The 24,859-nt window shown below is 40.1% G+C and overlaps 5 protein-coding genes and 1 long non-coding RNA gene across 8 annotated transcripts; 5 read left to right on the top strand and 1 right to left on the bottom strand.

Annotated features, from left to right (window-relative positions):
* Nucleotides 1-1,379: 1,379 nt before the first annotated feature.
* LOC116202957 (glucan endo-1,3-beta-glucosidase) lies at nucleotides 1,380-3,536 on the top strand. Its single transcript, XM_031534594.1, has 4 exons — nucleotides 1,380-1,523; nucleotides 1,738-2,714; nucleotides 2,819-3,134; nucleotides 3,253-3,536. Exons 1-4 carry the CDS (start codon nucleotides 1,472-1,474, stop codon nucleotides 3,273-3,275), a joined length of 1,368 nt encoding a protein of 455 aa, XP_031390454.1. The 5' UTR covers nucleotides 1,380-1,471; the 3' UTR covers nucleotides 3,276-3,536.
* Nucleotides 3,537-6,093: 2,557 nt separating this feature from the next.
* LOC116205800 lies at nucleotides 6,094-7,266 on the top strand. Its single transcript, XR_004156583.1, has 2 exons — nucleotides 6,094-6,243; nucleotides 6,673-7,266. It is a non-coding gene; the product is annotated as an uncharacterized LOC116205800 (long non-coding RNA).
* A 3,119-nt stretch (nucleotides 7,267-10,385) lies between these two features.
* On the top strand, nucleotides 10,386-11,577 carry LOC116205529. Its single transcript, XM_031538155.1, has 3 exons — nucleotides 10,386-10,544; nucleotides 10,705-10,757; nucleotides 11,174-11,577. Exons 1-3 carry the CDS (start codon nucleotides 10,472-10,474, stop codon nucleotides 11,297-11,299), a joined length of 252 nt encoding a protein of 83 aa, XP_031394015.1. The 5' UTR covers nucleotides 10,386-10,471; the 3' UTR covers nucleotides 11,300-11,577.
* Nucleotides 11,578-12,280: 703 nt separating this feature from the next.
* Nucleotides 12,281-15,401, bottom strand: LOC116202353 (protein phosphatase 2C 57). The gene is made up of 11 exons (XM_031533877.1): nucleotides 14,950-15,401; nucleotides 14,683-14,811; nucleotides 14,463-14,565; nucleotides 14,249-14,359; nucleotides 13,713-13,792; nucleotides 13,566-13,619; nucleotides 13,113-13,229; nucleotides 12,963-13,017; nucleotides 12,822-12,854; nucleotides 12,691-12,737; nucleotides 12,281-12,576 (listed from the first exon to the last, which is right to left on the bottom strand). The coding sequence occupies exons 1-11, from the start codon at nucleotides 15,264-15,266 to the stop codon at nucleotides 12,453-12,455; spliced, it is 1,170 nt and encodes a 389-aa protein (XP_031389737.1). The 5' UTR covers nucleotides 15,267-15,401; the 3' UTR covers nucleotides 12,281-12,452.
* Nucleotides 15,402-16,477: 1,076 nt separating this feature from the next.
* Nucleotides 16,478-18,825, top strand: LOC116202513 (50S ribosomal protein L9). The gene is made up of 6 exons (XM_031534089.1): nucleotides 16,478-16,657; nucleotides 16,793-16,978; nucleotides 17,077-17,211; nucleotides 17,435-17,542; nucleotides 17,970-18,074; nucleotides 18,357-18,825. The coding sequence occupies exons 2-6, from the start codon at nucleotides 16,835-16,837 to the stop codon at nucleotides 18,519-18,521; spliced, it is 657 nt and encodes a 218-aa protein (XP_031389949.1). The 5' UTR covers nucleotides 16,478-16,657; nucleotides 16,793-16,834; the 3' UTR covers nucleotides 18,522-18,825.
* Nucleotides 18,826-19,184: 359 nt separating this feature from the next.
* On the top strand, nucleotides 19,185-23,979 carry LOC116205588 (nephrocystin-3). Of its 3 annotated transcripts, none has more exons than XM_031538220.1 (8): nucleotides 19,185-19,884; nucleotides 20,005-20,476; nucleotides 20,956-21,106; nucleotides 21,621-21,843; nucleotides 21,931-22,022; nucleotides 22,368-22,512; nucleotides 22,961-23,292; nucleotides 23,643-23,979. In XM_031538220.1, exons 1-8 carry the CDS (start codon nucleotides 19,838-19,840, stop codon nucleotides 23,891-23,893), a joined length of 1,713 nt encoding a protein of 570 aa, XP_031394080.1. In that variant the 5' UTR covers nucleotides 19,185-19,837; the 3' UTR covers nucleotides 23,894-23,979. The 3 variants fall into 3 exon arrangements, with proteins under 3 accessions (XP_031394080.1, XP_031394082.1, XP_031394081.1); XM_031538221.1 differs by having other exon boundaries at nucleotides 19,188-19,884; nucleotides 22,377-22,512; XM_031538222.1 differs by lacking the exon at nucleotides 21,931-22,022 and having other exon boundaries at nucleotides 21,621-21,860.
* The last annotated feature ends 880 nt before the right edge of the window (nucleotides 23,980-24,859 follow it).

Consider the following 24,859-nt stretch of genomic DNA (forward strand, 5'->3'; position numbering starts at 1 on the left):
ATAAACAACAAACTGACAGTACATGATTGTAGATTGATCTTTTTCCTGGCCTCGTAAGATCAATCTATTTTAATTGTTATTCTCACAACACATGCTTAGAAAACAGATTAAAAAAGTAAGAAAGAAATTTTATTTTTTGGCCAATATAAATAAAATTGATTAAAAAAGATAAATTTTTAACCAAGGCAAGCCCAAAGATAGATGCCAAAACTTAAGTTGGGACCAGACCGAAGACATTGGCCCAGCCCAGTTGATAGATTACTGGATAGACTAATGGCCCATCGAATGTTACGGTTTATGTCGATATCGAGCCTTAATTCATTGTTCTTCAGATAATTGAGATGTAAGAACATACTTGACGATATCAAAGTAGACAAACTTGGAGGACAATGGTTTTCTTTTCTCTGAAGTTCAAGGAGAAATTCGACCCGTAAACCGCATCCTCTCGATAAAATGATTGGGAGCACATGCCCAATAATTTGGCCCGGCTCCTTTGATTAACTACTGGACTATAGAATGGTTGGCCCAATAAAGAGAACGAGCTCATTTTGTTCGTCTTTCGATGACCGGAGATATCCGAAGTGCCGAACATCTTAGATAACGGAAGAGTATATTAAAAACTGGCAAAAAACGAAAATCGACTCTAGATCTAGTCTTTATATATTGACCAACCATAGTCGTCGACTCGTCGGAAACGGGGAAGCCCCGAGTCACAGCATCTAAGATAGAGTAAGATCTCTTTCTATGCAATGATACTCTCTAGTTATAGATACCTTTCCCTGCACATTAATAAAGGGCTCACCTTCCGAAAAGTATGAAAATGTTTTCTTGTATTCCCTTTACTAAAGAGCGAGAGTTCCTCCTGCCTAATTTTCAATGTACGAACGGATATCCGAAAAAAAAAATAGACTTCGATTTATTCAATTTTGATCGGTCCGCTGAGGAATAAAGTTCTTGTAGTGTGAATTTTCTCTATTCACAAAATTCGAATCCAAGACCTTGTTTTAAGAAAACAAGTATGGAATCATTTTAACCAATCTCGTTATTTCTTGCCTAATTTTCACATTTCAAGTAAAAGATTTTGTAAATTCACGATACGAATATGTCCAATAACACAGGTTGCATGGGTGTTTCAATAGAGAGTATTTTTTTCCATATGATTTCATGATAATTTAAATACGAGGCTTTACCGAGAGAGTCCCTTCCTATAACGCAAAGAACAACTCTATTAGATTTTTATAAATTCATTTTTTTTTTCCTCCTCTCGACGAATAAAAATAAAAATAATAATTAATTCAAGCAAACCAACCAATCGAACAGGTTGAAAGGAGACCTGCAGATGTTAGCTGCTCTTTAAGAACTCCCTCGTCCCAAAGAAAGGCATCTCCCTAAAGTTGGCCATGGAAACTTGCAGTGTATAATTTCACAGCTCACATCATTCACATACTTGCATGTCATTATCTTTTCCCTCATGGACGTGATCACTGTTGCTCTGCTTCTTGCTTCAATCTTCTTCCGTAAAGGTATTCCGATGTCCATGGCCCCCCGAATATTACTCGACATTCTATCCATACTTGCGATCCCGACGTAACAATATGTCTGTTATCCCGAGTCGTATCAAGAGCTGGCGGGTCACTGTTAATTTTCTCTTTATATGTTTCATGTCGCAAATGCTCGTGAATTAATAATTGTTTATACAAATAATGAATGTGCGCTTCTATGGTTGTTCCTTGATAGGAGCTGATGCCAGTATCGGGGTGAACTATGGCACGGTCGCGAATGACCTTCCTCCACCGGCCCAAGTGGCCAAATTCCTATTACAGTCCACGCTGGTCAATCGGGTTCGGCTCTTTGACACGAACCCGGAAATCCTCAAATCCTTTGCTCACACCGGAATCGAGGTTTCGGTCACCGTCCCGAATGATCTCATCCCCCAGCTCACCAAGTTCAGCTTTGCCCAACAATGGGTCCGGACTAATATCCAGCCTCACGTTCCCTCCACGAACATAGTTCGAATTTTGGTGGGAAACGAGGTACTGGCCACGGCGAGCAAGCTGTTGATCAGCAGCTTGGTGAGTGCAATGCAGACGCTACATGTTGCGCTTGTGGATGCGTCCCTGGACCGTCGGATCAAGATCTCGACTCCGCATTCCCTTGGGATTCTGTTGAGCTCGACCCCGCCCGGGGCCGGGAAGTTTCGGCGAGGCTATGACACACACGTGCTCCGGCCGCAGCTCAGCTTCCTTCGGGCCACCGGATCAGACTTCCTGGTGAATCCGTACCCATTCTTCGGGTGCTCTCCGGAGACTCTCGATTACGCCGTCTTCAGGCCCAACCCGGGGGTTTTTGATGAAACTACCGGGCTCCATTACACCAACATGTTGGATGCACAGCTCGACGCAGTCTACTCAGCGATGAAGCTCTTAGGATTCGATGATGTTGGAATCGTTATAGCAGAGACCGGGTGGCCCTCGAAGGGCGACTCATCTCAGATTGGTGTCGACCCGAACACTGCGAGGGAGTACAACATGAATCTGATTCGGCACGTGAATTCTGGAGCTGGCACGCCTCTGATGCCGAACAGGACGTTCGAGGCGTATATTTTCGCATTATTCAACGAAGATCTCAAGCCCGGACCTACTTGCGAGCGGAATTTCGGTCTTTTCCAGCCCGACTTAACTCCAGTTTACGATGTTGGGATCTTACGGCCCTCGGTAGCGGCTGCCACTGACAACTATAACTGGCATGGTACATTCATGTTAGTGATCATCGCGGCTATGACTGTGCTCTGACTGGTTTGTGCCATTCGCTCTGACAGGCCAGAGCATCGATCCCGGGCTCCAACCCGACTCCAGAGCCTGCGACACCGGTGCCACCGCAGACCCCATCGGGGTGGAAGCGGTGGTGCCTGCCTAAAACGGGAGTGGACCCGGACGCTCTGCAGAGAAACCTCGACTACGTGTGTGGGCTAGGCATGGACTGTGGCCCGATCCAGGAAGGTGGCCCATGCTTCAAGCCCGACACTGTCCATGCCCACGCCGCGTATGCGATGAACATGTACTACCAAGAGAACGGGAAAAACGATTACGACTGCGATTTTGAAGGAACCGGTTCGATTACAACTGTGGATCCAAGTGAGTTCTTAGGTTAATGATCAGCTCATCCACTGCGATTGCTCGATGATTCGGATCTTCCATTGATTATTTATTGGTCAAAATAATAATAAAAAATCTACTTGGTTGATTTTTTCAGGTTATGGAAAATGCAAGTATTGACGGCATGGCTGTCAATGCGGACGAAGCCTCTTGAAGATCAAAATAAACAATTGATGGATCTTATTTCTTTGAAAAGAAAATGTGGGAAAAATTTAGAAATGCTTTTTCTTCAATGAGTTCAATTTAGAAAATATTGTTTGGAGTTAGGAAAAAAATAGTATGAGAAAGAGAATATTATTAGAAATTGATACCATGTTTCATGTAACTCTTATACAATTACACGGACAAGATAGTAAATGAAAAATAGGGATGTTATAACTATATGATAAATTTCGCATTTTTGTGGAAATTATGCTGGGCCAACGAATTACACATTTCTTTTATTTTCGCAGTGTCATTTATCTTATATTTTGCACGTTATCTTTTTGGCGATGAAAATGTATTAAACATGAAAGAGATCGACGGAGCAGGATAGGCGATTATGTGTTGCATAAAGCCTTTCAAATACGAAGTAGAATTCACATACCTTATTGAATTCACGAAAGGGCATCCAATTCGATTGCTCAAATAGAATGGATTAATAATAAATAATAAACAAAATAAAAATAATAAGAAATCACCATTTATTATCTAATTCTCTTGACTCCATAGTCATACGATGGGCTTGGGCCGATTAATATTATTTAGAAGAGGCCCATTCTATTTCTATGACAGAATACCTAACATTGAATGGGCCTCGTACTGAGTAAATGGTTGTCTGTGATTTGTTGTGTTTGCCTGTATCGCGATGTGGGATGATATATATTGGTCCGCTAAGCAGTAGTTGAAGTAGTTACGTACTAAATCGATCGATGTAGCGGAAAGGTTGGCTTGTAGTGGCTTCTATATTTTCTGGTCTGTGCGAGTCGTCTCTGGTTTGCTGCGAGTTGGTTCTACGGGGCTTTTGATTAATAATAACAAGGTGTGGCTCTCAGAGCATTTGCTACCATGCACGAACTAATCCAAGATCTGCTATACTCTAATGCTTGATAGCATGATGATATATTATGTGAAAGGCTGTACTATACATCTGAAACTTGTCGGTAATATCAATGTTTAGCAACATTTGTGTACTTCAGTTGGCAACTGGCCATGTATAACTAAAAGCTAAGCATAGATAAACTCGAAAAACTTGTGCATTCAGAAGCTAACCAGCTTAGTTCTTTCTTTATATAAATAAATATATATATATATATTTTTTGGTTGAGTTAAAGTTAAAAGTTTTTTAACTCTCAACTTTCGACTTCCTTCAAGCTCAAAGCAGATTTGCATTTTCTATGGACAAGCATTATCCAATACTATTTCATTGCGAAGCTGATTTCTTTTAGCTCTTTCACACCCACTTTTCCCTTTGCTTCTTTTGGTGGAGCTGCAGCTCAGTTCGTCATATGACATGTACTCAAAAAAATTTTACGTCCAAAAATGGAAACTTTTCTACTCTCTGCGAGATCTGTGGCTACAGATTAGTTAGGAATTAATTTGTTAATTGAACATTGTTATTGTTTAAATTGCTGTTAATGACAGTCCATTTTTTTCTCACCCCAGTCTCATGGCATTTTCTACTGAATGACAGAAGGAAATTTCAGAAATTAGTCTTTTGGCTGCTCCTACTACCGAGCTATGTCTAATAAAACTGTGAAATACACGTAGATCGTGGTCATCTCAACATTGTTGAATTGTTTAATACCGAGAATGCTGCTGTTAATGCAAAGGTATCTTTAAAAACGAATGCAAATAGGTGCTTATGAAAACTAGGATTACCCTTTCTCCTCTCTTCGTGTCAATGATCCTCTTGACTGTCATAGGATTTTAATGCAGGTTCTCGTTTTTCGTTAATTTTTCCTGTATGGAAATGACGATGAACAAAAACTCCATGTGCCGTGCTGCCTTGTGTGAGAGAGAAGCCAGCCACTGCTGATTTCCTTGTGAAGAAAAAGCAAGAGCAGATGTCAAGGACAAGTATGGCAACTTAATTTCGAGCTTTCTGAGCCAAATTGGCTCTTCTTGCAGGCTGGGAAAGCAAGTTAGCTGCCCGATATTCTTCTAGTCTCAGCAATTGTTCCCTGTCCAATGGTGGTGTGTATAAGGCCTTGCCTCATATTCTTTTTGCGAGGAATCTTGACGAGTATCTGTCAGGGCAATTATTTTCTCGTTTAACACATCATTTGTCCAGTTATTTCTTTACCAGTTTCGTACAACAAATCAGACGTAGCTATGTTCTTTTGTTGATTGGTGCCTCTCGACAATAATAATTCCTTCTGAAATCCGACGTGTGTATCTGTTGCGACATCATCAGGATTTAGGAAATGGGGATACAAGACCTGAACAATCTGGAATTGGGACTCGTCGTCTCTCGGTCTGCTAAGGATACAGCCACTGATAAGGTAATGTAATGTAACTTCAGTGCCTGCTCTGTGTGGAGTTTTAGTTGTTTTCTTCTTACAAAAACTGTACATGTTCAGGATTGTTGACTTGATGCTATTTGATGGTGCATGGCTCTAGATTTTTCCAAAGTGCTTGCCCAGCTATATTTGTTGGACTGCCTTACTATATATGTCAAATGATGATGCTGCTAAGATTGACGACCCCATCTAATCCTCACTGTACTCTCATTTTCATTGCTACTGCAGATGGGTAATGACACGAACGTATGTCTTTAGTAATTGAGACCGATAGGGGTCTATGAAGGCGAGACGACTCTTGGCACATAAATTCGTCCTTACTTTTTCCAAAGGCCATTCAATTAGCTGTGTACCCACTTATATGTATATATATATATATATGTATGTATCCTTGAAGTGCATATAACAAATTCTTTTTTACTACTGTTGTGGCAGAATTAGGGGAGAGGAACTTACAAAGAAGGTGATTGCTCTTGCTATTATAACCTTTAAGGTAGTTCAGAGAAGGTGCCGTGCCCCTCCTTTTTCCTTGATATGGACTTTCCACCACCCACCCAACACCACTTCCATTCAAGTAAGCACTGGAGGTAAGGTATGGACGACGGATACATTTTCCTTCGATTCTTCTTTTCGTAAGACTCCATGCGAGCTTTTGAATTACCGAGTTGATTGCGTGTGCACTGCGAAGACGTAATGATATATTTTCGTGGATCGGGATAGTTCTTTGTGTGTGCTAGTGTGTAGGATAAGTTGATTAAGGCGAATAGCGCAAGCCACTTTCACAAGTCATACTGATCATGCATTAACTTGTGTCTACAGTTGTTATAGCTAGTGACTCTTCTTTATTGCTGTTCACTGCTCTTCCCACCACCACCACCAACAGCATACGTTAATTGACCCACACGATGATATTGCCCATGTGAACAGGATAACCAGATCTTTCTGCATCAGTTGTATATATGCAACTTCCTAATCTCTTCGACTTAATCTTCCCTGTGCTGCTTTTGTTGGTCTAGATACAGGTCATGATAGGTTCCAAGTTGTTTTCTGGTTCACACTTATAGCGGTGAGAATGGTCCTGTTTCGACACGGTCAGACCATCAGTATTCAGTCCCGACTGAGAGTATTGATCTCTTCCTTGTACAGCGACGAGAGCTGTGGATACGCCACTAACGGATTGGATCCATAAGATAAATTTGCGGGGTCTGGCATATCGATAATGTCATAGAAAAATAGCCCACAGATTTCATTACACTGCATATTTTAAGATCATATCGGGAATTCATAATACCATGGCCCCGCTTTTGTACTCGTCTAGGTGGATATTGTGTCGTTATGACAGACATTTGCTCAATTCTTTTTTTGTTGGTGAAAACTTCTGCGCGCGGTCCATATCCATGCATGCTCGATGTGGATAGTTGTTCGACTTGTGCGTGCTGACAGGCGGGGCAGACAAGATTTAGTCGCGATAGAGCAGACACATTTTAGTATTATGACAAAATATAAATAGAACTGCCAATTTTTAGGGTGCAAACACATCTCATGAAATATAAGGTAAATTACACTGGTGGTCCAAAAAATTTTAATAATGTATCAAGTTCGTCTAAAAAGTTTTTTTGCTACTTGATGGTACAAAATGTTTTAAAGTTGTAACATGATAGTACAAACCGTCATCTCGCCATTGACGCCGTCAAGCCGACGCTGATGGTGCAAAATCGATTTTTGTGGGACGTTACATGATGATGTAAAATGTTTTGAAGTTGTAACTTAATACTACAAAATATTTTACGTAAGTTACATGATGGTGTAAAATTTACAATCTTGTAAAAGACGGTTTGACGGGGTCAATGACGAGATGACGGTTTGTACTATCATGTTACAACTTTGAAATATTTTGTACCATCAAGTAGCAAAAAAAACTTTTTGAACCAATCTGATACATTATTAAAACTTTTCGGACCACCAGTGTAATTAATCTTGAAATATATATATATATATACAGTAAACTTTACGATAGTGTGTGTTGTTACTCTTTTTCCGAATCTGACTTTTACTTATGAATTGAATATAGAAGGTGTACTTACATAAAAGGGAGACAGCAGCTGCTTATGTTCATTTACCCCCCGGTGTATTAATAATTAATAGATTAATTTCTTGATTGTCATCATTGAGTGGACTAGACATGATTAGTGACAGCTGCATTATATGTTGGGGACTTTTATTAGTCATCGCTAAACATTATATATTTAGCTTTTAGCACCACGATATGAGCAATCGACTTATATATGGTCTGCTTGTGATAGTATCTCATGCAATAATACACAGTTACCTTCACGATGCGACGCTGGAATAAGAGTGTACTAATTGTCAGTGCGCAGTATGGATGAGGGTACGCAATATTTTGTCCTCCCTGACAACGTAATTTAGGCCGGTTTTGGAAAAATAGGGTTCGAGCACATGATCAATAGTGAACGATTGTCCCCCATTTATTAACAATGCACAACACCATCATTAAACCCATTGGCACTGGTGATTAATTTAAGCTAATTAAGGCCTCCAACGAGAGGAGTGTTGATTGTTGTGTATGTTCGGTCTCCCTTTTAAGTGCTCTGATCAATCGATGCCTTGTCAAGAATTCAAACCCCTAACCAGCAAGTGACCATATTCTATTTCTTTTGGAGCCCACTTACTTGTTTGTCTCCATCCATTTTTATAAGTAAAATGCTAGGTCAGGTTATTAGCCCGCTGTGACTGTCCCAACTAAGAGAATCTAACCGCCACGGAATGTTCCTTTCGTCATAACTCGCTGAGATTTTAGTCTAACTTAATCACCGCAGCCCCACCAACACACTAGTGAATTAAGTCAATGCCCACTGAATCAAGCATTATGGGCCGGCCACCGTCATCCCATAATACACCCACATAGTGACGAACTCTACCTCCTCAGTGAGGTTCGAACTCATGATATTCAAGTAGAGTGCTTGATACTTAACCACTAGATCACCGTATTGATGGTTATATATATATACACACATTATAAAGCATGTAAAAGTTGTCAAAGCCGAAACCTAAGGATACATGTCTGGTTCCCGACAATTAAAATAAAATAAAATAAAATAATAATAGGATGAAGTGTCCACTTTAATTAAAAATGAGGTGAAGTATCATTATGTGAAATTTTAGGAAAGGGAGTGTATTTTATCTAAAAGTAAAAATACAAGTGAAGTCCTTGGGCACGACTCTCTTAGTAAATACCCTAGTTTAGTTGTCTTGAAGTCATGTAGGTGGGATCATACTTCGGGTTGAGCTGCCACTTGCATGATCCTTATGGTCAGACTTATCTGCCAGTTGATGGATAAGTCGTGTATGGTCCACTTACAAGTGGACTTGGGTGTGCATGTGGATCGTCGGAATTAATCCTCCAAATGCCCGGTTACCATAAAAGATTACCATAAAAATATTCGGCGAGAACTACCTTTAAAAAGTAGAAGTAATAATAATGACGATGATCTAGGACGTGTTATATCATGACATCATTCTTGAAAGCTACCATATATCTAATTAATTAAACTGTTTAACAAGTCCTTTGTACCTAAGAAGTATTGTTGAGAAATTGTAGATGCTGGCATGCATGCGATTCCTTTCTTCTGTAGCATGTTACACCGTTTGCTAGCTCTGCCTTGCTAGTTAAGACACAAGCCCAAGGTGCACCCGAATGAACATCAAGATTTTGGATGGTCATTTCTTCACCGGGTTCAATTTGAACGAAACATGCACAACAATATGAATTAAGTCAGTCCAAAAGGGGATTCTTTGGTATGCCACAAGCATCTATTCAAAACACAAGCCATGCTCGTAATGTCACACACAAGCAGCTCATTGTTAGGAAAATTATAGCTGAAATCCTAAACATGTGCAGCTTTTGTGACCGCTTACTGTATGTTCCATTTTGGCTAAATCATTTCTATAACATATAGTCCGTTACACGCTTTCAGTCCAAATGATAATGGAACGATAATGGGAGATGAGCCTAACCTTATGTTTCATACAAATCAAATATATATAGCAAGTCCAAGTCCAACAAAGCTTGAACAACTTCCTATGCCTTTCTGAGCTGCTGCATGTTGGAATTTATATATGCCATGCTCTCAGCTTGCCCTCGAATTGACATGGGATTTGTAGCCATATATCTTTTTCTTTTCGATTATATAAAGGAAATCAGCGAGACTAATATGAGAAAATATAAATCTAAATAAAGGGATATAATTAGTTTTGCTGGTGAAAATCAAGAACCTGAAAGTGATGAATCTATATATAAGTTCTCCTTAAACAAGAGCGTGCGTGCTACTGTACACGTCCAGTTTCTTTGGGACCAAGCGACCAAGCGGCTTATCATTTTCATTATTCCCCCTAAATTCGAACGCAACAAAAGGAAATAAGTTGCAGTTGACTTTTAGCCATTGTGGGCTATTTAAAGGTTGCAATCCAATCTTTACATACATAAATATATATGTATGTACACGCACTTTCCATCAACATATGTCATATCTAATGGGTGTACATATTGGCCTGGTGGGGCGTTGCAGCCCAATACATAAGCTGCAGTACTATTCATCACCTTTTGTATATTATACATGACATATCATCATCATAAAATACAAAGTTGACTTATCAATATGAAACTTCGCACCTATGTCGTGTGTATATAAAAGCTGAGCCCCCCCTTCATTTTTCTTCATCGCATCGGCATAGCCACGAAGAGAGGGAGACGAGAGAGAGAGAGATTCAGAGAGGAGATTAAATCAATACACGGCCATGGCAATTCGGGCATTCAATCTCAGCTTTGTTGTGATTTCTCTCTTGTTAATTACCATCACCTTCTCTTCAGGTGAACACATTTTCCATACTGAGGAATATATTGTATTATATGCTCATACATACATATATATATATATATGGAAGATGTAATGTACATACTCACTCTAGAATAATTTTATGTATGTATAGCTCAAAAAGACTAATATATTAATGGTTCTTCCTCTATTTAGGCATATCAGAAGGACTGGAAGGTGTCAGAAACCCTAGTTCTCTTCCAAACAAGGTACATACATTTAATTTTATATATGGATTCGATATTTACTTTTTATTTCTTATTAACCTGTTCTTCGCAAAATTTGTTTGACAAAGTTTTGCAATTCGAGGGAAAAAAAATTAGCCTATAAGGCTTTTACTTCAAAATTGCGAAATAGTAGGTCGAAAATGAATGACATTTTTAAAGATCATCATTAGTTTCCAATTTCTAACAATGTATGGTGCTACATAATTTAAAATAATTTCTACCTCATTTAATTTTAATATAATTCAGTTTTTTTCCCCTACTGATGATCAAGTACATATATATAGATGCACAACATTTAGATTAAGTTGCTATTCAAATTATGTGATCAGCATCAATTAATTGTTCCTTAATTTCTAATTGTTTTCTTATGGAAATCATTTCTTGTTTATACAAATTAGGGTGGCACTTTACCAGCTGCTATGAAGACAAGGAAGCTTTTGAAGATGGAGGGTCTACAGGATTATGAGGATGTCTGCGCAAACCCTAAGCACAATCCTAGAAGATCACCCGGTTGCAAGAACTAATACACACATATATACATATATTAACTTAGTCTGAATTTCACTTATATTTATTTATATTATATACATATATATATATATATATAAATCAGTCGTGCATGATATTATTCACCCCTACGTCTATCTATGGAGATTTTATATATAATAATTATAGAATTTTCTCTCTAGGATATATATATATATATATATGAACAAGATTTAACTGTATGCTGAACTCTATTTAGCGGGCGTGTTCTATGTGTATTTAATAAAAGTCGATCTCGTATCGATCATTTGTTATATATCCCGATTCTCATTGTTTTGTTATCTGTCCAGTTGGGCGGATACCAACAAATCATTATCTCGTACGAGGGTTTCCCTCCCTGACAAATATGGATTCTAAAGCGATATCAACATTATATCTGATGGCTATCTTATTACAGTCCGTAACTACAAGTTCTTGAACGAGAAAATTAAGGTCTAAAAATGAGAGATTATGTATGTTGGCGCTGTTGTAAGAACGATTTCCCCCTGCCCTCCGGGTAATCTCACGATGATACTGATATAAATCTTGCCTCGCGAGAGTCCAACCTAGCTCTGGGTGTGACCAATGACTTGAAGAAATGCAGCAGGTTGAATTGTGTTTAACCTGTACGAGTAGGAAAAATACGGATCGACAAGATCTGAGATTGATTAGATAAGGCTGGCATTTCACGTTATTTTTATGATTGGTGTGTATAACAGAGAGACTGCGAGAAGATTGAACGACTCTCTCCTATTCAGTCCAGCTTAAAGGCCGGACGCGTCCTGTCTCCCTCATGATTATTCCTCCCAGATGAATTTGAACGACAAATGTACAATTTTATCGAACTATACTGAACACTCCGATTAATCCTTTACCAAAATACACGATGGCATAGAGCGGGCCATGTCTCCTCGGGATCCTTTGCTTGCCACTTTTTTCAGGCATCATCACATTTGTTCAGTGCTAAGTATTAGCTATTGTTGGTTAGCAACTGTACATTGCATTTTCCTTTTTAATCTTCCATTCTTTGCTGGTCTATTTAAGTAGCACTAAATAAGGAGGTATTTACAATCATATGACTGTGTGGAACAAACAAAACTGATGATAAGATCTATGTTTTGGTTTTATATACATCTTCAGAAGTCTCTTGTTTCATGCAGCAAGTAGAGAACTCATCCAGATACCAGCCGTCACGATTCCGATAGTCGCCAATGCTTGAAACATTTCGTAGAATAGATTCTGTTTCTGCAGTGGCAAATTTTGCCAATCGGTTCTTCTGCAAACAGACATGAGCAGGCAGTCAGAACCAGAGATAAGTCTTCTTAAATGCACTCTGATTCTTAATCGGACAGTTGGATATATCTCATAGAGATAAAGAGGATGTATGTACCCTAAATCGGCAATGACAATGCTAACATTGTCTTGAGAGCGTCGGTCCTGCAAACACGTTTTTTAGTTTATTAATTTTGCCTCCATGAGGTACGGTATTCAGAAGAAACACGATTCTAGCATAGGCATTACCAGGGCTGCTTGTGCGAGAGCTTCAGTTGCCAGCTGATAAAAGAGAAATTGAAGTTATACATTAAATTTGTCAGGAATAAATAGCATCTAAACTGAAAAGCAAGGGAAATTAGAAGTATCTTTCAAATGGACGGTGCTCACTTGAACATCTCCATGCTGGCGAAGTTGATTCCTCACCAAGTCGATGGCCTCTGAGCTGTTCAAAGAAGATGAAATTTACGTATGTGACAACTAACAAAGACAGAGAGATGATAACGCAAGTTCACAGAATCATGAATTATAGGTGCAGACCTGTTCATATAGTCCCATAAGCCATCAGATGCCAACACTACGAACTCTGTGTCTGAACTGAGAGCTACATTGTATACTTCAGGAGATGCAATGACCAAGTCGTCATTGAACTGGATGCTGAAAGATAAGTCGAAGTCAATGCAAGTGGCAGTAAATTTAGGTAGATGTGACTGATCGAGATTAAAGCTCAATTTCATGATAAAATCTAATAAAATTTATGTTGGGATTTTGTTCTGTAGCTCAACACTAGCACATAGTAAACATGAGCAGATAATCGATGCATCACCTTTCTAACTACTGACTGAAAGAAGAGCACCTTTTAACCATTCAAGTAGCAAACTATGACAGGACATCGAACGATTTAAGGATGATAAACTGAACCTCCATCGTCCACTAGAAATTGCAAAAGAAAATAATGCACCAATTTAGGAGGAACGTGATGCAACAACCTACCGGGACACAAACTTTTCAGACCACCTCCCTTCCTCAACTCCCTTCTTCAGCATCCTTATCAAAGCATCAAAGGACCAAAAACCATTGCAGGTTATGATAAGAGGATAACGATCCAAAACTTATGAAAGGTGGGTCGAAGCAACCAACTCATTTTTCTTTGTCTTGTATCGTATGTCACCAAAAGCTCGAGAAACAGAGATGTCGCCGCAGATCCTTCCGTTGACAACCTACAGAAAGACGTGAAAGGTAGGTAATATTGACAATTATTTGGCAAAGAAGATGCGTGGCCTCTAGCAAGCATAGGACTTAAGACATTATCCCCACGCTACAGGATCGATTCGCTTATGCAATCCCTTACAGGATAATATATATCATTGCCCTCAAAGCCAGTGGTCAGTAGTGACTAAATATCGATCTTAGATAAGGATTTATTAAAACAGTTAACTTCCACCTAGAATTAATAATTTACTAAAGGAGGATCAATCAGACAATGTTCAGCTAAACACGCCAAAAACAATTCAAACGAAGCACCAGCAAATGGGTTACAGTCAGGACAAGTCACCTTAAGCTCGTACATCTACCAGTTTCAAGACAAGTCGAGGCAGCAATGATTTACCGTTGAAAGAAGGATGAGAGAGGGAAATGATTATCGATAACTCAAGAGTAAGAACAAAGAGACACACCCATCCACCTGCTTCTCTGATTCTTCTGATTTCATTCAGAGAAATCTTATTGCTTCCATAAGGCCGATGAGGATCTGTTAAGACTTCGGCTTTTCCAGAACGAGATAGAACCTGTATTGCCAATTCAGAAGGGGACCACTCAGAGCAATATAAGCTTAAAATCCATCAATGACCAGTTGAATGCCCCAAGGCTTAACTCAGATAGAACATATACCACACATGAATCGCCAACATGGGAAATGATCAGAGAATCATTCCCTAAGAACATGACGGTGGCTGTTGAACCTGATTCATCTTCCTCTGGCATTGCCTCGAGCCTTAACAAAAAGAAACAAACACCATCTAAACCAACTGATATCTCAATAGAAAGTAGGGAGATTTCCGTACTCGGCTGAAAAGTTCGAACATTGTCCGAGAAACAGGCATCAGCTCACCAAGTCAATAGTTTCGAATCGGCTTTGACAAAGGCCTTCCGCAATGCCTCTCTGATGGCACTGATGTCTTTCTTACTTAGGAGCAGACCTCCTTGCAACGACAGGACGCATTCTTTAAACAGCTCATCCCTGTCAGAGAAGCATCACCCCACATCATGGGAAAGAAATTACGCAACTTTCCCAACATCATGGGAGAGAAATCAAAGAATATTCAATCCCTAATCAGCCAGACAAAGACGGAAAGTAGAGAACTTTACGCTACCAGACCTTAGGAAATTGACGGCAGAGAAACCACCGTGGCCATCAAAGACGGCGGCGAAGGTGAATCCTTCCAGTCCGTCCGACCGCACGACTACATCGTCCTCCATCTCGTCGCGCAGACCTTGCAGGCTCTTATACCCCCACCGGATCCCCGACACCCCCGCCAGGGAAGAGGGAGCATCGATGGCAATGGCAGAGCAGCATAGGGTCCTCGATTTATTGTTGTCGATCGATATGCTTGTCCTGACGCTTGATTTGGAGCTCGAGTCGTGGCTGAGTCCGGTCAGGAGGAACCGCTGCAGCTGCTGGCTCAACAGCGCCATCGGGCCGAGCTCCGGCACTGAGTCGTCGGCTCCGAGCTGAGAGGAGAGCACAGGCGAGAGAGAGAGAGAGAGAGAGAAGGATAAGAGAGGGAGAGGACGAGAGCCACTAACTGAAGTTCCAACTGATTGGAATCTATTGGCGGGAGTGGCAACAGAGGAATCCCAATGGGCAGTACAGGATTTTGCGTGGTGACGGACGGATTGACTGGTGAATTTTGATTGGTCGGTCTGATCCAGATTCACTGTCGGAGAGTTGTCTGTCGTTGTCTTATGTAATGCGGGAGGTGACTTTAGCGTTGCGACTTTCGCTTTAATTTTCTTTTCTGATGCTAAGAGAGGAAAAAAAAGGGCAGTAGTTTTACTTTTTCTTTTCCTCTAATAATTTTTTTAGTAATTTGAAAAATAAATAACACCGCCAGAAATTAGAAGTATTGCAAAAATCACAAACAAAAAGAGTCCAGCTGAAACCTTTTTTGCAGTCTCTCTCTGGTGTTGAAAACATGTACAATGCGTTTGTTTTCGGAGTTAAAGTCACGAATTTGTGATTGTGATTGTGATTGTAGAAGAAGACAAAAATATATGGGGCCCACCAGTTTGACTTTTGAAATATGAAATGAATGGAAGGTATAGATAATTAATTATAATGGGATTTTATTTTAATAATATATGTGGCCCACCAATTTGACTTTTGAAATGTGTGTTTTGTTGTGTAGTGTTTTGAGTTAAAGTTAAAGTTAAAATCTTAAATCACGACTTTGAAAACAAACGGAGCGGTATATACCACATTAAGAACCAATCGTAACTATCGATCACTATGAATGGTCTCTATACTGAGAAGATCAACAACTACATGATGGATGTGTCGATCAGTTGACAAAAAATTTGCTCTTAGTGATTGTTCTTGTCATTTATACTTTGAGAAATCGAATCTATGATTTTATATATATTAATTGGATGAAAATTTCATTGATATTCAAGAGAATCTTTTGTACTTTTTTAAAAATTTACAAATTAGAACTAGAAATCGTCTCAAATGGGCGTTGTTGTCGGTCTGGAGCATTTGTTTCCTCACTTGTTGGTAAACTGGGCCGTATCGTTAAATGACTAAAACACCCTTCTGTCCCTGTCATATTTACCAGCTTGCCCAGAAACCTCAGGGAGCACTGGGCCGTAGCGTTAAATGACTAAAACACCCTTCTGTCCCTGTCATATTTACCAGCTTGCCCAGAAACCTTAGGGAGCCAGCTCCGTCTCTCCTCCCCTGTCGAGCAGAAAAACCCTACTCCCATTCAACTGAGCTCCGATTGAATGTTCGCATCACTTCTCGCCCTCGGCGATATCTGACCTTGCAGCTTCTTCCGTCCCCGAAGCCGTGACGATTTCCATTTCAGGTGTTCTAATTTGTAGATTTGTGCTGCCTAATTACTGCGTGCATTGATGTTCAATTGCTGTGTCATGGTCCGAGCAAAGAGAGAAATGCTTGATGTTGTCTTGATTCGAGTATCCATGCCATTTCGTTGCTCTAGGTGCTTGAAGTAAAAAGGTGATTTTGGGGAAGTTATCATCCAATGGCTTACCTTCAGTATGGGAGGAATGCTATTCAGCAGATCGTTAGAGGCGCCAGTCTTCGAACCGCCGATGGCGCGGCGCACCCTCTGTTACATGCTTGCAAAGGTCTCAGATACAGAAAGCTCGAAGTCATTCTTACGACGGTGAGCTGTTGAATTTTCGAGAAATTTTTCTTTTTCCTGCCCTCTGAAGTTAAGCTGATTGGAATTTAATCAAATTTGTGTCGCGTCTGTTATTTCAGAGCATAGATAAGCTCGGGAAAGCCGGCGAGACTGTCAAGGTTGCTCCGGGGTATTTCCGCAACCATCTGATGCCTAAGCTTTTTGCGGTCCCGAATATCGAGAAGTATGCTTATCTCATCAGGGAGCAACGCAAGGTATGCTTTTTTACTCGAACCAGATTTTGTTCCGACTTTTCTGTATTATCATGATGATGATTACTTCCGAACTTGTCCCTGCTAAACCGTGACCATTGAGATTTTGTTGGGAAAAAGAAAGAAATCAGTTGGTGATCTAGCGTGTGCAGACATTATCATGTCTCTTTATGCCGGGCATTTGATTGTTCCTAGTTTACTGATGCTTTCCTTGGTCTTTTATCAGATTTATCAACCTGTAGAAGAAGAGAGTGTCAAAGTTGTGACGGAGACTAAAGATAACAGAACGAAAGAATACGAGGCCGCTGCTAAACGCCTAGATAATGCTCGCCTGGTTTGTCCCCTCTCTGAAGCTCTCTATGACTATTGAGTTTTTCACAGATACAATATCTGATATTCAATGAGTCCATGTCTTTTCGTTTTCCTCGCCCTTTATATTATCATCAAATTGTGATTGATCTAATGGTGATTTCCCATGCGATATAGAAGTACTTCACTGCAATTTTCATGCATGAAATGAGTCTAAAGCGCTCACCGGAGATTGCTGGTGACAAAAGAACCTATGTATCAATAGGAATTGGAGATACCTTTTCAACAAAAAAGTCAATTTGCTTGGTCTGCGTAGTAGCTCTTACTAGTCCCTGAAGGCAGACACACTTTGTTCTGTCCTTTGGTGATGTTTGAAGACCTCAGATCCATGGCCCTGAGGCAATATAATATATGGTCAGATAAGTGAAATCTTCCTTGTGTCTGTTCAATAGGTATTGAGGAGACTCGTCAATGTTGAAAAGTTGCATAAACGTGCCACAAAAGACGAGCCTATAGAACTCCAAACACCTGTGACAAAAGAAGAGATTGTCACCGAGGTACGGCTTGTTTCCATTTTATTGATGATGAGTCAGTATTTAAGATATAGTCAAATGGATATCTGAATTGTTCATCTTGGCGTACGAAAAGCTTGTCTTTGTGATTGCCACAAAGATTCCCAAATATTGTTGATTGCCTTTATGTAATCTTTCCATAGAAATTCACCTTTTAAATGTTTAATATCCATAGAATTGTACGAAGCTGCAGAAAGATTAACATGGAGTTTTTTGTTTTTTTCAATCTCCCATATATTTGTCATGTAAAGGCTTATGCTATTGCAGGTGGCGAGACAACTTTGTGTGCAGATCAATCCCGAGAATCTTAACTTGCCATCACCATTGTCAACTGTGGGAGAGTACGAAGTGCCTCTCCGCCTGCCCAAGTCGATTCCTTTACCCGAGGGGAAAATTCAGTGGACTCTCAACGTTAAAGTCCGCTGTAAATAAATGAGAGATATATGAAAACGTTTGGTGCCATCGAGTGGACAATGTTCACAATTTGCATTAGATGGAAGGTGGTAGAGTTTTGCTAGAGCATAGGTCTTGACATTGTATTCCTTCAAATGGAATTTTCCATTTTTTCTGCTCTCTCAACTGTGCATCGGTATCTGATGAAACCTTAATGATGAGGTTTATGGCTAATCTTTTATTGAGTAAGCCCAAGTTGTAAGATTTCATGACTTGGGCACCTGTTGTTCTTGATGGAAAAGTACTGAAATAAAATTACCGAAAATGGATTGTTTGGCGTTAACTGCCGAACTGTATATGCTGATTTTCACAGGACACAGTCACAGCGAAGTATGATCGGCCTAGGCCTTCAAGCTCCTACTGTTACTTTCTCAATTAAGCCCAATGGAAGCCAATGTGGCCCACTTAGGGCCCTACAAGGCTCAATAAGGGCCAACATATCCCGATTATGGTTGAGGAGAAAACAGTTTACTCCCTCATCTTGGAGGTAGATAACATTCATGCGCAACCTTTAAAAATTTGCACGGTTCCTTAACCTCTATGAAAAATAGTCACTTTGCCCCCTCCAGTCAATATCTAGCCAAGCGAGGAGTTAGGGAACAACTCCTTTCCTTTTGTCTTAAAACCAAGCGGTGGGTCTCTCGAAGGGGTGGCCCCAACGACTCCTTCCTCGGTGGTAGGGGACAGATCGGAGTTTGGAGATAGATCTGGTGAAAAGTCAAAATCGGGAACTAGAGCTGGCAAATTGTCGGGGATATTGAATTGAACCTTGTACTTTGGTTTTGTGGAAGTAGTGCCTCCTTGATGGATCGGAGGATTGGGCGAAACGTTGGGGGTGCACGGAGAGCCGTTGGGATCATAGGTTGACGAGCGGATGTCACCGGTGGGGCTGTTCGGTGGGGAATCATCAGGGACGACACTTGAGGTGGTGGTAAGCCATGGCCCGTATTGGTCTGGGATAATAGTCTGGTCTGAGGTACAGTTTCCTTGTTCGTAGCCAAGGATGTCTCAATCGTAACAAAAAGTCACAAGGTTTTCGTACTTGACTGTTTAATATCTAATCAAAATGCCCAGCAGTGAAGAATTAACCTCGTAATCAGTCCACAGATTTTCAGATTGATTATTACTGTCACCCATCACCAGCCACAACTTATGGTCCGGCGGCAAACTACCCTTTTCCTCATTATGCTTAGAGCTCCCTCCCGCGGTACCGAACCGCCCTAAGCTAAAACCACCAGCCCGTCTCCTCCGTTCAGCTGAGCAGTTCCATCCATCGACGGACCTCTACAACTCCAATGGCAACTTCTCCTCTCCAGCCTCCCCTCACCATCCACAAGTTCAGGTAAGCTCTCTCCGCAGTCGAGCAACACACTATGCTCCTCGCGAATTGCTGTTCCTCGTCTTTGCATAAGCTCACAAGCTCGTCTCCAATGTCGTTTGTTCCTGGCAATTCACGTTTCAGGACGACGATTCAGTTCTTTCCTTCCTTTAGCTCAACACACTTCCCTAGAAGCGTCTTCGATGCCAAGGTTTTGGCGGTACGCACTAAAGTCGCTTGTCGTCCTGGTACAATCAAAGCCTTTGCTGCGGTTCGTTCAGCAGAAACGGGTGTGGTTCATCGGAGGGAGAACGGTAGTAGAACTTCTCAAAGCTTTGAAAAGTCCGGAACTTTGCTTGACGACTTGGCCGAGCCTTTGGATGCGGGGAGTGGTTTCGAGAGAGATTTGCAAGGTTTATTCGATGAAGTGAAGAGAATGATCGCGTCGGGGAAGGAAAACGATGCTGTGGACCTGCTTCAAGCGAATTTTCAAGCGGTGAAGGTGCAGATGGAAGATGGGGCTAAAGGCATTGAAGAAGTTGCCACTCTTGACATCATAGCCCTGGGTTATATGGCCCTAGGAGACCTGAAAGCCGTAGCCTTGATACTCGAAAAGGTAGCGTACGTTTCCTTCGCCGCACCGCATATTATGCCATTCCTTTGATTCCTTAATTCTAGATCACCCGGATGGTCTTATGATGCTGATTGTGATGGTGGTCGTATCATTGTTAGGCTAACCGAGGTTATTTGATGAAATGCACTGTCTAGAAAATTCTAGTTCGAAAGTCGTTGAATTTGGTACAATAAACTTGATTAAGGTTAGATCTAACCGGGAAAAACAAAACTGGTCCTAATAGAGGTTGGAGACATCCAAATTCTTTTCGGAATGACTGTGCATTTCGGGGGCTCATAATGTAGGTATGTCTGAGCAGATGCCCATATAAGTTAAAAACATGCGAAAGCACAGAATGAAGAGTCTTTGTCATCAATAGATTATTGTTGGTAGGTTCATTGTTAGCATAAGTTCTCCTATAATTCATTTTGCCGAGAATCTACTAGTCAGCTGTTTTTATGATGCATGCTGTGGATGGCCAGATGAATGAAGTAGCTGGCAGTTTAAGGGATGATGAAAACCTTCTCGGATCAGTAGTGATGCATATGGGCAGCATGTACTCAGCTCTCGGGAAATTTGAGAAATCAGTGCTTATGTATCAGAGGGCTGTTGGTATTTTAGAAGGCATATACGGTAAGTCCAAATTTGGTTTCTAATTTTCGAAGCAAGTGTCATCCGAGATTCTTCTTCCTCATCTTCTCCTGGGACTGTTTTCTCGAGGTAGTGAGGTGCTGAGCTCTTATGTTCTATAGTGTCGTGCTTGGTGTTATGCAATTGGATATTCCTGTTTAATCCAATAGAATGGGAGAAAGCCATCAAATTTGATGATCCTGGACTTACTGGATCTCAAAGTGCTCTTACTGGAAAGCTGTTGGAGCTATGTTACATTAGTCTCTTTGTAGTCATGTCTTCCACTCTAGTTGTAATGCTTGTAAGTCAATCTTGATGAGAGCACAATGTTGAGAATTGGGCAGTGTTAAGCAGTAACCTTAAACTGTAGGGAAAATTCAGTGCAAAAGGTTTATTATTAGTCTATGGTCACTGCTATTACCTCTGTGTCAGCTTATATAGAAATAAACTTTTACTGATTTACTTGAGCTGCAAAACTGAATCACAAACTTTCTTCTCAAATATTTTTGTGTTCTAGGTAAAGATAGTACTTTCCTGGTCACACCATTGTTGGGGATGGCAAAGGCACTGGGATGTATTGGAAGAGCCACAAAAGCCACTCGTACCTACCAGCATGCGGTAGCGATCCTGGAATCAAGTAGAGGTGTTGAAAGCGAGGATTTGGTGGTACCTTTGTTAGCTCTTGGCAATCTTCTGATTAAGGAAGGGAAAGCTAATGATGCAGAATATCAATTTACTAGGTTTGTTTCTACTTTAAGTAAGTTTCGAGGATTATGCAAGTCATACAATATAAATCATCCATCTGTTCTTTTGCTTGTTATTTTTAGAGTTGTGAGTATATATACGAAGTTATATGGAGAAAATGATGGAAGAGTTGGAATTGCTTTGTCTTCTCTGGCCCATGTGAAGTGTGCAAAAGGTCTAGCTTCTTTCTCACTGCTCCTGCTCCCTTCCATCCCTCTCTACATACATGGACACGTACAGAACCATATCCATGCATGATCAGTGTTGAAACTTTACATTTTGTGACTTGTGTACTATGTATTTGGACTTCGTAATTGGGAATTCCCCAAACTATGCATGCTAATTGCCAAGTTAATTTCCTATTATTGAGAGGAAGGTAACAATAGTGACTATTGTTGAAAGAGATTGTGCCGAGATTTTAAGTTTCACACACAAAGACACTTCAACTTTGTATGCGATATAAAGTAATCAGTAGTCATATTGTATTGTCCTTTTTAATGGATAAGACTTTACATTCTAGTTTTTACAGGGGATGTGGAGGAAGCTATCTACGCTTATAGAAAAGCTCTTCAGATCATGAAGGATTCAAATTATGTGGCTTTAGATGACAGTGTGATGGAGAGGATGAGGATAGATTTGGCAGAATTACTTCATGTGGTTGGCAGGTATTTTTGCAATCAATTCTCTCATTGCAATCACACAAACATCATTTCATGCATATTGGATTACTTGTGACAATCGGATTGAGAAGTCTCATAACCTCTGTGCAGCAATGTTATCTCATATGCTTTGTTTAAAGCACTACACTTGATCTGTATAACTTTTTCTTTAGAAATTCTTCTAATTGTGCCCTCTCAGTCCACGATAAAATGTATTAATTGGCTAGTACGTAGTACAAATTCTCGATGTGGTCTATGCAAAGACAAACATTGCTAAATTTTAATTGGGTAAAAGTGATTAAAATTACCATAAATACTATCAGATGCTTATTAATGCTCTTTATCATTTTCCCTAAATTAACGAAGTTGAAAATAATAAATACTTCTCTTTGGAGCCTATGAACTAGTTCGTTCTCTCACCTTTTCACTTTGTTCTGATATGATTTGCTCGTAGGGGTGATGAAGGGCGACAGTTATTGGAGGAATGCTTGTTAATTACTGAGGAACAGAAAGGGAAGGATCACCCTAGCTTTGTCAATCATCTTGTCAATCTTGCGACATCCTATTCACGCTCAAAGAATTATGCGGAGGCTGAGCGCTTGCTGAGGGCAGCTTTGGGAATCATGACAAGGACTTTGGGGCCAGATGATCAATCCATCAGTTTCCCGATGCTACATCTTGCAGTTGCTCTCTACAACTTAAAGAGGGATGAAGAAGCTGAGCAGCTTGCTGTTGATGTTATTCGCATTCGTGAGAAAGCTTTTGGGGAAGATTCTCTCCCAGTTGGTGAGGCATTTACCTATTCTTTTGCATGGAAGTCTCATAGTCTTTTTGATAAGTTTGCACCCGATTCAATTCCGGAGAATAAGAACAAATTTTCAGTTTTACTCTAAAAATACATGCAAAATGGATGAAAGAAGGTACTAGATTGCACTTCGAAAGGTTTGATCATAAAAATCTTTGAAAGTGCAAACGATAGATTTTTCCCATAAGTTCTGCGGGAAGATGGAAAATGATTTGCGGTGTGTCAGAAATCAGATCGGAAATTCGTTTTACCTTCTCATCTAGGCATTCTCCTCGTGTAGTCCTGCTTCATGCCTGAATGACTTTTTCTTGCTCTCATTTTAATGTTGCAGGGGAGGCTCTTGACTGTTTAGTCTCGATCAGGGCACGACTAGGGAAGCAGGACGGTGACTTAGTTGCACTTCTCAAGAGAGTTCTAAGAATTCAGGAGGAAGGTTTCGGCTACGAGAGCGAAGAAGTTATGGTTACTCTTAAAAAAATTCTATTCTACTTGGACAAGTTGGGGAGAAAAGATGAGAAATTTGGTCTGCAGAAGCGACTGTCTGTGCTTAAAGAGAGATACAAACATATGATTCAGTATTAATTGGGTTTGTCCTCAATCTCCTCTCTTCGCCCTCTGCGTGTTTATTAGCAAGGTCGGAGTCGTTCTATTCTTGTTCCAATTCTCAATGATCCCTGCAGCAACAGAAGCATTCTATATATATATATATATATATATATCCGTCATCTATTATTACTATAAAATTTGTGAATGTAATTTACAAAATATCGATTAAAATCTAAACATTACAAACTTAGTTAATAACAAATCATCTTCAAAAAATTAATTAAAACGTACATACAAACAGTTATGCAATGCGCGGGTAAGAGAACTAGTTCAGATTTAAATTAAATCATCCCACTAAGATAAAATTAACAATAGCATTTTAAAAAAAAATAAATTATAAGATATGAATTTAAACCCTGACTGATGTGTCGAGACACCAGAATCAATCACTTGGCGTGGAGTTCCAATTAGATCATAGTAAACAGCAGAAAGAATGGTAGTCATGCATGTAATAGCCATAATTATTGTTAGGGACAGCAATTTTATCGATTCTTTTTTTTTTCCGTGATGACATTAATATTAGGGAAAATGTCACATTATATCACAGTTTTAGAAACAATTTCACCACACATCATATTTTCAAAAATTTTCACGACACATCATGAAATTTTTTTAAATTTTTACCGCATATTATATCGTTACTTTTCCATCCAAAATTGAATTGAATGGTAACGTTACGACATTTTTCAAGATCACTATTGCACAATATAAAACTTGAAGAATTAAAACGAAATTAAATGAAAAATATATATAAAAAAGGAAAACATAAATGACTGATCGAGGAGTCCCACCAATCACTCGACACCCCCACCGATAGTCGACCCCCAATCGGGGTCTTCGTCCGACTCAAACCAATACGACGACCCCAAAGGGGTCGACTGTCGATGGGGGGGGCGCCCTCGGCCCCCCCAATTTGGGAAATCCCAGTGGTGGGATCCCCCA

The sequence above is a fragment of the Punica granatum genome, chromosome 4 (assembly GCF_007655135.1).
Source record: "Punica granatum isolate Tunisia-2019 chromosome 4, ASM765513v2, whole genome shotgun sequence".
Lineage (NCBI taxonomy): Eukaryota > Viridiplantae > Streptophyta > Magnoliopsida > Myrtales > Lythraceae > Punica > Punica granatum.

Coding starts and splice junctions, on each gene's coding strand:
- LOC116202957 (XM_031534594.1), top strand. CDS start 1,472: ATGGACGTGATCACTGTTGCTCTGCTTCTTGCTTCAATCTTCTTCCGT. Junction 2,715..2,818: donor TTGGGATCTTACGGCCCTCG/GTAGCGGCTGCC, acceptor TCGCTCTGACAG/GCCAGAGCATCGATCCCGGG. Junction 3,135..3,252: donor GATTACAACTGTGGATCCAA/GTGAGTTCTTAG, acceptor TGATTTTTTCAG/GTTATGGAAAATGCAAGTAT.
- LOC116205529 (XM_031538155.1), top strand. CDS start 10,472: ATGGCAATTCGGGCATTCAATCTCAGCTTTGTTGTGATTTCTCTCTTG. Junction 10,545..10,704: donor TACCATCACCTTCTCTTCAG/GTGAACACATTT, acceptor TCCTCTATTTAG/GCATATCAGAAGGACTGGAA. Junction 10,758..11,173: donor CTAGTTCTCTTCCAAACAAG/GTACATACATTT, acceptor TATACAAATTAG/GGTGGCACTTTACCAGCTGC.
- LOC116202353 (XM_031533877.1), bottom strand. CDS start 15,266: ATGGCGCTGTTGAGCCAGCAGCTGCAGCGGTTCCTCCTGACCGGACTC. Junction 13,793..14,248: donor TCAGAGAAGCAGGTGGATGG/GTGTGTCTCTTT, acceptor GTCTTTCTGTAG/GTTGTCAACGGAAGGATCTG. Junction 13,018..13,112: donor TTATGGGACTATATGAACAG/GTCTGCACCTAT, acceptor TTCTTTGAACAG/CTCAGAGGCCATCGACTTGG.
- LOC116202513 (XM_031534089.1), top strand. CDS start 16,835: ATGGCTTACCTTCAGTATGGGAGGAATGCTATTCAGCAGATCGTTAGA. Junction 17,212..17,434: donor TCATCAGGGAGCAACGCAAG/GTATGCTTTTTT, acceptor GTCTTTTATCAG/ATTTATCAACCTGTAGAAGA. Junction 17,543..17,969: donor GCCTAGATAATGCTCGCCTG/GTTTGTCCCCTC, acceptor TCTGTTCAATAG/GTATTGAGGAGACTCGTCAA.
- LOC116205588 (XM_031538220.1), top strand. CDS start 19,838: ATGGCAACTTCTCCTCTCCAGCCTCCCCTCACCATCCACAAGTTCAG. Junction 21,107..21,620: donor TATTTTAGAAGGCATATACG/GTAAGTCCAAAT, acceptor TTTGTGTTCTAG/GTAAAGATAGTACTTTCCTG. Junction 22,513..22,960: donor TTACTTCATGTGGTTGGCAG/GTATTTTTGCAA, acceptor ATTTGCTCGTAG/GGGTGATGAAGGGCGACAGT.